General features: G+C 41.0%; 2 protein-coding genes across 4 annotated transcripts in view; both read left to right on the forward strand.

Annotated features, from left to right (window-relative positions):
- Positions 1 to 14190, forward strand: part of DPYS (dihydropyrimidinase) — a 123783-nt gene that overhangs the window by 57502 nt on the left and 52091 nt on the right. The window lies entirely within an intron of this gene.
- LOC106734596 (small nuclear ribonucleoprotein E-like) lies at positions 6822 to 7557 on the forward strand. The gene has a single exon (XM_014586647.2). It carries the CDS (start codon positions 7127 to 7129, stop codon positions 7364 to 7366), a length of 240 nt encoding a protein of 79 aa, XP_014442133.1. The 5' UTR covers positions 6822 to 7126; the 3' UTR covers positions 7367 to 7557.

The following is a 14190-nucleotide window of genomic DNA, read 5'->3' on the forward strand; positions in this document are numbered from 1 at the left end:
CATTTTTTTGATTTGATTCCATTCTTTTTTATAAAAATGAATTATTTATTTTATTTATTATATTATCATTTTTATATGATAATAATATATATTATATATATATTATATTATTATCATTTTTCAATTTCACCAGAGAGAGAGAGAGAGGGAGGGAAAGTGAGAAATCAACCCACTAGGTCCAGAACTTGAGCTGTGGTCAACCACATGGGAGTCCAGTGCATCAACCTCCATACCACCTGCTGGCCCCGATTCCATTCTTTATTATTCCTTATCAAAGATGAGGGACAGGGGCCAGCAGGTGGCATGGTGGTTAAGGTGCTAGACTCCTTACATGGCAGACCATGATTCGAGTCCTGGACCTGGTGACTTGCTTTCTCATTTTCTCTCTCTCTCTCTCTGTTTGAATCAAAATAAGAATAAGAATAAGAATAAAATTTTTAAAAAATTGGTGAGGGACAAATGAAAATACACTGTTGAGTATCGAGTCTAATTTCTAATGATGTGGAGAGCTTTAGAAGGTCATTCTCAGTGATTCTTTTGTTTGTTTTACTTATGTTTTCCTCCTATGAGAACGAGACATGCACCCCCAACATTTTGCACTCCCGAGTCCTCACATTGTTATGCTCCCTGGTCTGAGCCAATCAGGATCATGGGCGCAGACTCAGACCTCACCCAGATAGGACCATTAACCACCCACCAGCCGGGCTTTTCTTTTAACCCTGCACTAGAGTATCTCCAACAGGACCCAACCTTGAGCGTCCTCCTGGGCTGTTTTAATTTCTAAAAATGCTACCAGCTCAGGTATAAAGCATTGTCTTCCTCAGACAACTGGACAAAGAGAAATGACCTGAACCTAAGGTTGTGAATAAGCCACTTACTTTATTTACCACATATTGTTGCCTGGAGGGTATTTATAGCCTGTGATTATGTCTCCTGGAGTCATGTTTTTTAGACTGTGTAAATTTAGATCACTTTCTCACAAGTTTTAGCTATGGCTTTCTTAACATTATTTTGTCCTTCCTTATTCAGTTGTTTCAGAATAGCCCATAATCATCCAGGTGTGTAGTTTTGCCTTTTTCCTTAAGATCTATATATTACCTATTTAATTTTTCTCACTTTTCATCTAAGAATAACTAACTTAAGGTCAAACTAAAGAGCTTCTATGCTTTCATGTTTCTTTCTAACTCTTTTATCGGATACATTCTTTAATATTTCTTATGTAATAGCTATCCTTCATTTTATACAATAATGACAGAAGGAAATTAAGTATTAACATGTTCATCTATGTGTCTTTAGAAAGTAAAGATACATATTTGGCACTTAATTATTAGTACTTAGTCTTCTTTCTTGATGTGTGCTTTTCATGTACATTTAGCTGCTAGGTATTTTATGGTGAGGAGCTGGCCCCATATCCTAATGGTTAAGGGAAATAGATCCTACATTTGGATCCTGGCATTGGAAGCTTGAAAAACATGCCAGGCACAGGTGTATGGGTGCCCCAAGTCCCAACAGGTTGGAGAAATGGAGGAAAAGGGGTTGTGGTGTGAGTGGGCCCCCTGCAGGGGCTGCTTTCTCCTTCTCGCTCTCTCTTTCGGCCTCCCTGTCTCTCTCTGGCTAGTACACATGCCCTCTGGCAATTAAAACAAAGTTTATTGGGGGGGGGCCTAAGCAGTAAAAGGGGATATTCTGTGAGGCCAACCCACATGGAAGGGTCCCGGTTCATATCAGGGGACATAAGCACACAGGGTACATATGTGCCCATGAGCTAGGGTCTTGCTAAAGCTGGGGGTGGATCAGGGCTCCAGGACATGGCTGGGGCACTGCTTCTCTCATTCATGCTCATTCATGGAAGAAAGAAAGAAAACAGAAAAGCATATTTAAGTTCATGGAAAATGCTATTATGAAAAAACTATGCAAAGATTTTTAAAATGTTTTGCACAAAAATACACTCATGCTTCGATTCCTTTTTTTTTAACAACTTTTTAAGTCCCCTGTATTCTTTTTTTCTTTTCTTTTTTTCTTTTTTTAAGAGAGACTTTTACTATAGAGCACATGCACTCATTGGAGAGACAGAGAGAAAATGAGAATCTCCCCTACCCCCGCGGGGCATGGCCACACTGTGATCCCTTCTCCTCTCTTCTTCTCTTGGAATTTTGGGCACACAGGCACACATGCCCAGGATGAGTTTCAAGCTGCTGGGTCCGGGACTCAACTCATGGTCAGCCATGTGGGAGTCCAGTCCCTTAACCACTACACTACCTGCTGGTCCCAAAGTCCCCTATGTTCTAATCCCAGCTCTACCAAAGGTCATTTAAAGTCTCTGAGTATCTCCTTTCTCCTATGTGAAAAGAGATGACTAATTATTGTTATGCCTGCCTCACAAGGTTCTTGTTGGAATCACAAGAGATAATACATACGAAAATGCATTGTAAACCAATAAAGTGTTGTGCAAAGAAAAAATGTGTATTATTATGGTTATTTTGTATTTACCCAGTTTAACTGGTGTCATTCTTTGCAGTACATTTTTATTTTTAGATGTTTTCAGCTATTCTTCCTGTGGTGACCAGAAAGACAGGTGGACCACAGAGTTCTATTTCTTTGAGCCTCAGATTCTTTTAAAAAACTAGAGACCTTTCTGATTTTCTTTTCTTATGCTATTGACCTTTTGAAAAATAGAGAAATATTTTCAGGGTATAGTGAACTGAAGTATCCCTCTTTGGATTTCTTAGACTTATTTGATTCTATATCTTATTTCTTCAACTTTTTCTTTTTTTGAGAGAGAGATTTTTGTGATAGGGTGTATGTGCTCTCCAGAGAGACCGAGACAGAGAGACAGAAAGGGAACAATCACCCTCTGGGGGCGTGGCATGCCGTAATCCCTTCTCTTCCATTCTCCTCTCGGGATCTTGGGTATGCACTCACACATCGGACGTGAGTTTCAAGTCTCTGGGTCCAGGACTTGAACCATGGTCAGTCATGTGGGAGGACAACACTATGCTACCTGCTGGCCTTATTTCTTCAACTTTTAATTTAAGAACTTTTTTAATTCATCAGAATATTTTGCACCATCATTATTTATTTTTTTCAGTGTGAAAATTGCAGGATGCAGGAAAAAGGGACCGTTGAATCTGAAAAAACATACAAGCAAAGAGAAATTGTGTTTAACCATGGTTCATGTGATTTTTATCATGGTTAAAAGAGGGAGAGTTGCAGAAACTGCCTGCCGAGTTCTTATCTGGGTCGCTCACAGCACTGGCTTTCTCTATTCTCGGCCTGGTTGGTAGGAGAAAGTTGCTCATCTGAGCCGGCTGTTCCCAACCAAAATTTATGCTGATGACCTCAGCGAGGACATTCCTAAAACACCGTATTTGCAGCTTTCTCTAACTACCTATGCAGTATCTATAGCTTCTCCCTGTCCTTAGATACTCCCCCTACCACTGTCAAAGGCTTCTTCATATACCCACTTGCAAAACTGCACCACAATCTTTATTCATAGCCCCCTTATTAATATTCTTCAGGTTCAGCCAGCTCCATGGCATGGTGGTTACAATGACTAGATAGCATAAGGTCCACTGTGTAGTTCAAGTCTCAGACCTGGCAGCTCAAGAAACACACCGGGCACACGTATGGGCATGCTCAAAATCCTGACAGAGGGAGAGGTGGAGAAGAGATTGTGGTCTGATCATTTTCCATGAAGGGTGCTTTCTCCTCTTCCTCTCTTCCCTGTCTCTCTCTGGTAAATGCATATGCCTTCTGGAAAAAAAAATATATATATATATATATATATATCTTTTTTTGAGATCTAGTTCCCTTTTTAAAAATAAATGTTTTATTTTTAGGATTTTAGGCTTGTTTTATATTTACAGAGAAGTTGCAAAGATAGTGCAAAGAGTTGCATGTACTCCACAGCCAGTTTCCTATTATCGTCTGAATTAGTATGGTGTATTTGCCACAGTTAATGAACCTATACTGATACGTTGTTATTAACTAGAGTCCATACTTTATCCCATGTCCTTAGCGTCTATCTAATGCTTTTTTTTTTTTTCGTTCCGGGAGCCCACATGGCTCCTCTGGCCTGATAGTTCCTCTGACTTTGTTTTTGATGACCTCAATAGTTTTGAGGAATACTAGCAAATATTTCATATGATGTGATTTTTCTGATATTTTCCTTTTTTTTTCTTTACTTGTCATAGAGTATGTGCATAGGCATGAGAAAGAAAGAGAGACAAGCCCTCTCCACAGGGTCTGGTCACACTGCAGTGCCCTTTGTCCAGTCCAACCCGTTGGATCTTGGGCACTTGCACACATGCCTGGCATGTTACAGGTAGTCTAGCCTGAGAGTCACCATGTGGGATCTGTTTTCTCTTGGGCAACGAATTACCACTATGCCACAGAGCTGTCCCACCCAATGGTTTTCCTTAATATCAGCCTCAGGTTTGGGGGAGGAAAACTGTGGAAGGAAAGTACCATTTCACCACATTGAGTGATGCAATTGTAGATACGACTGGTCACTGTGGTGTGGTGTTGGCCTAGAAGAGATGGCTGAGGAAGTGTTGTCAGATTTCTCTACCACGCAGCTACTAACCTCCCCCTGTCCAGATTGTACTTTTGGAGAGGAGGCAATGATTCGCTCATACTTCAGGACTTCAGAGTTATGCTCTTGTTTTATGTTTTAATTAATTCCATATGACCTTGACTTGACCCGGTTCATTATCACAGACTAGAAGAGGTGCAATAAATGTTGTAAAGAGGTGTGTGAAAAGGATGCAGCCCTCTATATTGCATGGAAGGTTGTTGTGATTAAGAAACGGTAGGAAACAGACTGTGGTTTAGAGGTTATGGTGGCTGGATCCCATGTGGCTGACAGAGCAGTTCAAGTCCTAGACCTGGCAACTAGGAAAATATGCTGAGTGCACGTGTGTGTGTGTGTGTGTGTGTGTGTGTGTGTCCAAAATTCTGAAAGCAGGACGGGATGGAAGAGAAGCCTGACCATCCTCCATGAAGGGTACTCTCTCACTTTTCCTCTCTCTGTGTTTCTCTTTGGCAAGCACGTATGCTTCTGCCAAAAAAAAGAAAAAGAAAAAAAAAAGTCACAAAAGACTATTATAAAGATTTTATTTAACCACAACAATGGTAAAAAGAAAAATAAGAATAGCATTTCTCACTTAAAGCTTTTAACTTATTGCTTGCAATTAATACATGTCTGTTGACTTGAGCTCATCAGCAGGGACTCTGCCTAGCTGCTGTCGGGGAGGAGGGGCTCTATGGCATTCAAGAACCAACACCTGGTTCCTGTAATCCCAGTGATAGAAGGGGCACAGGGAGACCTGGAATCCCAGAGACGAAAGCTGAGCGCTCCTGCCCCAGGTAAGCTGATGCCATCCTGCCCCTCACCTATCCAGGGCCAAAAGGCAGGCCCAAGCCAAGCTTCTCAGCTTGAACTCATCAGCAGTACTGCCTGTGCAGTATGCAAGTGGTTACCACGTTACATTCAACCACATTACATTCTCACCTCCATCCACATTGGGAGCAGTTAGATTTGGGTATACAAAAACACAACACTTAAAATAGGTGACTCTGGAGGAGTTCCCCATAGCTCCCTAAGCAGTAAAAGGAGAGAAACTCCTCTCTGAAAATCTGAACCCCAAACTCCTATTGTGGATTCCACCCTCCCACCCACAGTAGAGGAGAGAAATTGGCACAGAGCTAACACATATCATAAAGTGCAGGAGCACACAGCTACAGAAACGTACTCCAAAGAAATAGGAAGAAGTGAGTATATCACCAGTTGATTCAAAATCAAAGCAGAACCCCAGGAAATAGGAGAAAGTCAGTAAATATTTGCCCCTCAAAGAATCATAACTCAACAATGGATTCAACATAAGAAATTACAGAAATGTTAGAAAAAGAATTTAGAATATTAATTGTTACAAAACTCAATGAGGTGCAAGAGAAAACAGACGACCGATTCCAGGAGATGAGAAAGTTCTCCCAAGTCTTAAAGGAGAAACTCTATAAAGAGATAAACACACTTGGGGCCTGCAGATGGCAAAATGTTTACATCGTTGTACTCCCACATAGTTGACTATAGTTTGAGTCCCGGACCTGGAGGCTTGAAACTCAAACCAGGTGCATGTGCATATGTGCCCAAAACCCTGAGAGGAGAATGGAAGAGAAAGGATTGTGGCATGGCTATCCCCCAACTCGAGGTGGGGGGGCTGGTGATTTCTTCTTTCTGTTTCTCTGGTGAGCACACATGCCCTATAGCTAAAATCTCTCTATAAAAAAAGAGATAAACACACTGAAAAAATAAAACATAATTTCTGGAGATAAAGAATACGATGCAGGACATCAAAACCTCCTTCAAAAGTTATCAACAGCAGATTAGATCATGCAGAAGAATCTCTGACCTTGAAAATAAAATGTCCCATATAGTCCAAGCAACTGAAAAGAATAGAAGAATAATCATTAAAAATGAGAACAACTGGGACCAGCAGGTGGTGTCCCTAACCCTGACTCCCACATGGCCAACTGTAGTTCAAGTCCCAGAAACCTGGCAGTTTGAAAATTATGTCAGGCACGTGTGTGTGTACCAAAATCCCAGAAAGATAATGGAATAGAAGGGATTGTGGCATGGTCATCCCCCAGGGGGGTGATTTCTCACTTTCCTTCTCCCTGTCTGTCTCTCTCTCTCTCTGGTGAGCACACATGCTGTATGGCAAAAACCTTTAAAAACAATGAGTACAATATACAGGAAATCCTAGATACCATTAAATGATTGAATATCTGCATAATAGGTATTCTAGAAGGTGAAGAGACAGGTAAAGACATAGAAAACATCTTTCATAATGTATTAGCTGAAAAGTTTACAACTTTAGAGAGGCATATGGACATCCAAGTTCAGGAGATACAAAGGACACCAAATAGACATAACATAAGAAGCTCTTCTTCAAGGCATATCATAGCCAAACTGGGAAATCAAAGATAATGTTTAAAAATGGCAAGAGAGAAACACCAAGTTACTGAATTCTATAAATTACTCTCTGAGGCAGCGTGTGGGTTGGTGCGGCCTTTGTGAGATTACACCACGGTGTACTGAGGCCAGGGCCAGAAAGTGCAGAAGGTGATGGTGCAGCCCATCAACCTCATCTTCAGATTCTTGCAGAATAGATCCCAGATTCAGGTGTGGCTCTATGAGCAGGTAAATATGTGGATAGAAGGCTGTATCATTGATTTTGATGAGTATATCAACCTTGTATTAGATGATGCAGAGGAGATTCATCCTAAAACAAAGTCAAGAAAACAACTGGGTCAGATTGTGTTCAAAGGAGATAATATAACTCTGCTACAAAGTGTCTCCAACTAGAAATGATAAACGAAGTGAGAACTTGCTGAGAAGATAGTAGTTTGTTCCCTTTGTGGAGAGTATAGTTCTAAAAATTTGTTCATCTTGTTTTTATTACCCTGATATTATTCCTAGTTGGCAATAAATGCTGTGAAATTGTTTTTATTAAAAAAATAAAAGAAAAAAAAAAGAAGAAACACCAAATTACTTACAAAGGTTACCCCATTAGACTAACATCCTATCATTCAACTGAAACAATGCAGGTAGGGCAAGAGTGGAAAAAGAGTGGGAAGACATATTTAATTAAAACTCTGAAAGAAAAGCAATTTCAGCCAAATGTACTATACCCAGCAAGATTATCCTTCAAATGGGAAGGAGAAATAAAATAATTTCCAGATAATTAAATGCTGAAATAATTCACCAAAATGAAACCAGCTCTTCAGGAACTATTTAAAGGATTACTACACCAGGAAAACAAATAGAAGACAACACAAAACAACTAGAAGAAAAAGGTGAGGCCACATTATTGAGAACACTGGGACTAAATTTTCCCAATTAAAAGGCTAAATATGGAGATCAGCAGATGGTGTAATGGTTATGTCCCTGGACTCTTATGTTATAAACTGTGGGAATAGAAGACAACACAAAACAACTAGAAGAAAGAGATGAGGCCATATTATTGAGAACACTGGGACTAAATTTCCCAATTAAAAGGCTAAATATGGAGATCAGCAGATGGTGTAATGGTTATGTCCCTGGACTCTTATGTTATAAACTGTGGGCTGTGGTTGAGTCCTGGACCTGGTGGCTTAAAACTCATGCTGGGTACATGTGGATGCATGCCCAAGATCCAGAGAGGAGAATGAAGGAGAAGGGATTGTGGGTGGCTCTCCCCCCAGGGGCTGACTTCTTGCTTTCTGTCTCTCTGTCTCTCTGGTGAGCGTACATGCCCTATAGCAAACATCTCTCTCTAAAAAAAAGGCTGAAAATGCAGATTTTACTAATTTATACATTAGCAGATTTAAATACATATTCACTAGTTATTTGATTCATAGTTGTATCAATTTATATACTTAATAGGACCATTCCTGATTACATAAAACTAGATAATAGAGCAAACATCAAAAATATTACAAGTAGCTGAGTCTTTCTTTGGAATGAATGTTAAAAAGGCTAAAATCAAGAACTTTGTAAAGCCTACAAATCACCAAATCACTGGCTTTATCATGTCTTCACATTGAAACATATTTTTTAATTTTGTTTTGTTTTTGCCTTTTCAAAGACTTATTTCTTTATGCACAATACAGTGCTATGGTTTTATAAGAACTCATAGCATATGAGTAAAAGTGATCTTTTTCTATTTCTTTCTAATGAGCTATTGTTATGGACAATTTTGTCTATTTCTATCTGTACTAATGATTAATACAGTTTTTTTTTTTACAGATTATAAACTCTTATCTCCCACAGTCCTCCATATGGAAATTACAGATTTTTCTCTCATTGACTATGCTAAGATTATCTTTGTAATTTATGAGATATTTTGTTGCCTGATTTTAATCAATATGTTTGTCTTTTTTTTTTTTTTTTTTCGCTATAGGGCACGTGCGCTTGCCAGACAGGCAGAGAGAGACAGAGAGACAGAAAGCGAGAAATCACCCCCCAGGGGGGATGGTCACGCCGCAATCCCTTCTCCTCCATTCTCCTCTCAGGATCTTGGGCATGCACGCACACATGCCCAGCGTGAGTTTTAAGCCACCGGGTCCGGGACGCGAACCGCGGTTGACTACGTGGGAGTCCAGCGACATAACCATTACACTAACTGGTGGTTCCCAATATGTTTGTCTTTAGAACTGTATCTCATAGTAAAGAACATCTAGACAATTTAGTACATACTGGCAGAATAATCATTGGAGTGGGTTTTGAATGTCCACAATATAAATAATGTTAAATGTTGAAGATAGCAAATATGTTTAAAAATAAACCAATATATGACTCTTTTTTGGAGACTTTTTTTTTTCACTATAGGGCGCGTGCGCTCGCCAGACAGACAGAGAGAGACAGAGAGACAGAAAGTGAGAATCCGCCCCCCAGGTCACGCCGCAATCCCTTCTCCTCCATTCTCCTCTCGGGATCTTGGGCACGCACGCACAGGCGCCCGGCGTGAGTTTTAAGCCACCAGGTCCGGGATGCGAACCGCGGTCGACTACGTGGGAGTCCAACAACATAGCCATTACGCTAACTGCTGGTTCCCAACCAATATATGACTCTTGAAAGAACAGATGAATAAAGATGAACAGAAGTAGAAAAGATTTCCCAAGGATAGGAAGAATAGCCATTTCACTGGTCTGATTTTCTTTAAATATCTCCTTCGTTTCTGTGACTGGAGTACTTAGTTTGTTAAGCAGGGCTTTTAGAGAGAGAGAGAGAAAAAAGAAGCTAAAAGAGAGGGGCCTTCGCGTGCTTTGTGAGCCAGGTGCTGAGGGTCAAGGTTGTATAAGAGCTAGGTCTTAGCCCTTGGGAGTCGATAGCCAAGGAAGAGAGGAGGAGATAGAAAGTCAAATATCCTCAGTCTAAGAAGGGTTGTGCTAATAATATCACACAAGAGGCAGAAACAAGATGCCATAGAAGTTCTAAAAAGAAAGATCATTCCTGTGTCAAAATAGTCAAAAGGCCGAAAACCATGTGAGAGCAGAGAGTAAAAGAAGTGTCTGGCTCTGAGAGCCCAGACTAAACATAGAGGGGAGATAAACTGAGGCACTGTTGGGGGCAGGGGCAATGTGGGTGGAGGTGGTTAAGGCTGGGATTCCATGAGAGAGAAGACAGGTGCAGGCTGCATAAGGGAGTGGGAAGGTGAGGAGGTCACAGGTTACCTTCAGTTGTAATTACTTATTTGTTTATTTTAGTTTCTCTCCCTTCCTTCCGTGAGTGAGAGAGGCAGAGGGACAGAATCAGAAAGACAGCATCCCAAAAAGAATCTTTATAACTCAATTTACCCCCAGCTTCTGCCAGTCCTGGATCCTAGGCACGCTCATACCTGGCGTACTTAGGGAGGTCTCTGGGCATGAACCAGGAACCTTCCTAAGTAGGTCAGCCTTGCCAGCTGCGTGACTGCTGCACCACCATCCGATCCCTCAGTTTTAATTTTGTTTATTCCATCTGAATGCGATTTTAAATAGTGTTTACCTTTTGGAGAGGCATTATTTAATCATAGGGATGGATAATATCTATAGAGTTTTTTTTTTTCTCCTAAGAAATTCCTCCTATTATTTTACCTTCTTGATTTTAATATTAGCTGCAGGTTAGTGATGTAAAGACTGGTTTGACATCACCCTTTGCTATGGATCAAAATTTCTCTATGAAATTTCCTTAAGGATTTTAGCAAAAACAATCAATTGCCCAGCCGACTGGTTAGTAACTCAGAGAACAACACTTGTTTCATCCAAGATCCTGAAGGGGGCCCCCACGGCCCACACTGAGCTCTGCGGCTCTAACCAGGCCATTCCAGCTGTTGGTTATGCAAGAACATGCTGGTCTCGGGAGAATGAATGCATTTGCTAATGATTTTTAGCTTCATAGTACATAGATATTTTCATCTTTTACATTTTTGTTACGTATTAAAGGCATGTAGAAGTAAGTATTTATGCCACATAATTTGTCACCTTAAAAATCGATGGCATTAAATTTACCGAGGGAGATCAGTGGAAAGAAAAACAGGGCAGCCTTGCCTTTCTCTTTCTCTCTCTCTCTAAGCTGGTGAAAAGGCAGATGATTCTGAAGAGAGGAATTTGACATGCATGATGGATGGTAAGGGAGAATCGGGAGTGGGCTTCTATAGGGAAGGTCTGGACATCCCTGATGAAAGATTGCCTAAGACATTAGGAGCCCATGAAAGTTCTTGCAAAAATCAACTGCAGTAGCTCTTCTGTGCCATTGCACAATAAAAACGCAAACTGCATTTTGTGCAAAGGGAGCATTCACCTTTTTCGGAGTAAAAAGAGTCTGCCGTATGCAGCTTGGCGGATCATTGAGCCAGTGTCTATTGCTTATGACAGAGGAATGTGTCCTAACGCTTCACTACTTAGGTCAAAGCTGCAAATTTAAGGACACATTCCTTTCTAAATGTTTGACCCGTTTTCTATAGAATGCCTGGGTACTTTGAGTCAAAGGGCAGCTATCAGGACCATGATTTTTGTGTAGTGTCAAGACAATCTGGTGGTATCTATCCTGTGGTTGAGACAGAGATAAGCCAAATTGACCGACTCGTTAAAAATCTTATTAGAGAGAATGGCACGGAAGTTACTTGCAAGCCCACAGCAGCGGCAGTAACTCATGTTCTGGCAATTTAAGACTAGGCTCTGAGCTTCAGTTCTTTGGTATTCATTAAATAGCACTTAGTTACTATAGTAACTGTCCCTTTTCAGTATTTATGAGCTACAGGGTATCTTACGGAATCTCAAGCACACGAACACGTAGCTAACACATTGTGTGCACTGAAACATTTAATGAAGACTTCTAACTGGACCGTATTCTGCAGAGCAGGCATATTTTGCTCACAGTTATTTTAGTTTATTATTTTTTTTAACTCAATTATAGCAAGCTTTGACCTTGAAGACACCATTCTTGAAGGCATTGTGCTGTCTTTCCTGTTTAATTTCCTTCCCTTTCTCATGGAAGATAGAGATAAATGAATTTAACTTTATATTCACTGAACAGCAATGACTTGCAGTTTATGAATGTGCCCCTCTGGATTCCAGGGCGGGCCTGGCGTGTGAAATAAAGCAGGAGGAGAGTGACTCTCACCCGTGGGTAGTGGGAATCACAGGGTGTGGGAAAGAAGAAATGAGGAGAAAGTGCCATTTGGCAAATAGTGATGATTATGGTTTATCAGTATGCCTACATTACCAGGGAGTGCTTCCCAAAAGCTGCTAGGCACTTCCCTTGAAGTCGCACATTGTGTGTCAAATGACTAATTTGTACACAAGAATTCTCCTCCTCCTTAAAAGAATCATATGCACATATGCGTACACACCTACACACACACACACACACACACACACACACACACACACACACACACACACACACACACACACACACACACACACACACACACACACACACACACCAGCAGGGCAGCCTGTGATGCTGCTTATGAAAGTTGCTAGGCCTGGAGACTCTGCTTTTCCTGCCTGGTTTTAAGAATGTTTATAACTCACTCCTCCTCAGACCCCAGACCCCCAACCACCCCAGTGCCCATTGTGTGAGAGAAGAGGTGGGAGACAGAGGCCTTGTCTTAGGCACGTGAGTGGGAATGAAGGTGAATGATGCCATGGTTTTCACTGTGCTGTTTGCATACGTTCATGGAGGCACCTTGTTGTCAGGGCCTCTGTGCACAGTGGTCCAGATTGTGCTTTTAGACAGCTTCAGGGGCACCCTCGTTACCTCACAGACAGATATTTGTATCTGTATTGCAGAGGGCTATATTAGATAGATAAAGATCTCTGTCTATATAGAGATTTAGAATGTCTCTATATAGATATCTATCTAGTCTTCAAAAAGTTCGTGGAAATGTATATAGTGGAAAAATGCATAGATTTAAACATTTTGCCGCAAATAAACTTAACACTTTTTTCCTATGACCTTTTTGAAGTATCCTTGTATATTGTATATGTCATATATATGTATGTGTGTGTATTATACATTTATGTACACATATACACATATGTATGTGTGTGTACAGTAATTATTACCACATTCCAGCATATGATAGAGGACCGAGTATCTTTAGTTAATGCACTCAAAATCTACCTGTCATCTGGGTTCATGGTGATACAGTACTATACTGTTAAAAGAAAGGCTTTTGGGTTAAATTCTGACTCTGCCACTTATAAGCCAGGTGTTAGTGACCTTGGAATGCTACTTAATTTTATAGAATTTCAGGGTTTTTTATTTGTAAAATAAGCATCATGATGATATTTATTTTATAATATTGTTGTATTTTTTTTTTTGGAGAGATCTTCGCTATAGGGCATGTGCACTTGCCAGACAGACAGAGGGAGACAGAGAGACAGAAAGCGAGAAATCACCCCCCAGGGGGGATGGTCACGCCGCAATCCCTTCTCCTCCATTCTCCTCTCGGGATCTTGGGCACACACGCACACATGCCATGTGAGTTCTAAGCCACCGGGTCCGGGATGCGAACCGCGGTCGACGATGTGGGAGTCCAGCAACATAGCCATTACGCTAACTGCTGGTTCCCTGTTGTGAGTGTTTAAGACAGTGTACATGAGATGTTTGGTGCTGGGACCAGCAGATCGCATAGTGGTTACATCATTGGACTCCCACATGGCAGACCATGGCTCAAGTCTTGGACCCAGTGACTTGAAAATCACTCCAGGCACATGTCCATGTGCCCAAGATCCCAGGAGGAGAAGGGATTGTGGTGTGGTTATGCCCCAAGAGGTGATTTCTTGCTTTCCCTCTCAGTGTCTGTCTGTCCTTGCATCCCTGCCACCCTTGCATCATTGCGAGCACATACACCCTAAGGCAAAAATCTCTTTAAAAAAATTAAAGAGATGTTTGGTGCATAGTGTCAGTAGCTCTTGGTATGTAGCTGACAGTCAATTAGTAGTATGTGGTCCATTTGTGGAATGAGTGGAAGTTATTATTAGCTCTACCTGGGATGCAGAAGTCTTTGTAGTAATGACTTTGTGGACAGAAGTCTGACTACTTTTCCTATTTTTCCAAAATCTTTTCAAAAGGGGACTGGGGAAGTCATGCCCACAAACATTAACAGACCATTTACTTTCTATTAACAGGATTCTTCCTACCTCCTGTCCCTGGCA

Source organism: Tupaia chinensis, unplaced genomic scaffold (genome assembly GCF_000334495.1).
Source record: "Tupaia chinensis unplaced genomic scaffold, TupChi_1.0 Scaffold000154_1, whole genome shotgun sequence".
In the NCBI taxonomy this organism is placed as follows: Eukaryota; Metazoa; Chordata; class Mammalia; order Scandentia; family Tupaiidae; genus Tupaia; species Tupaia belangeri.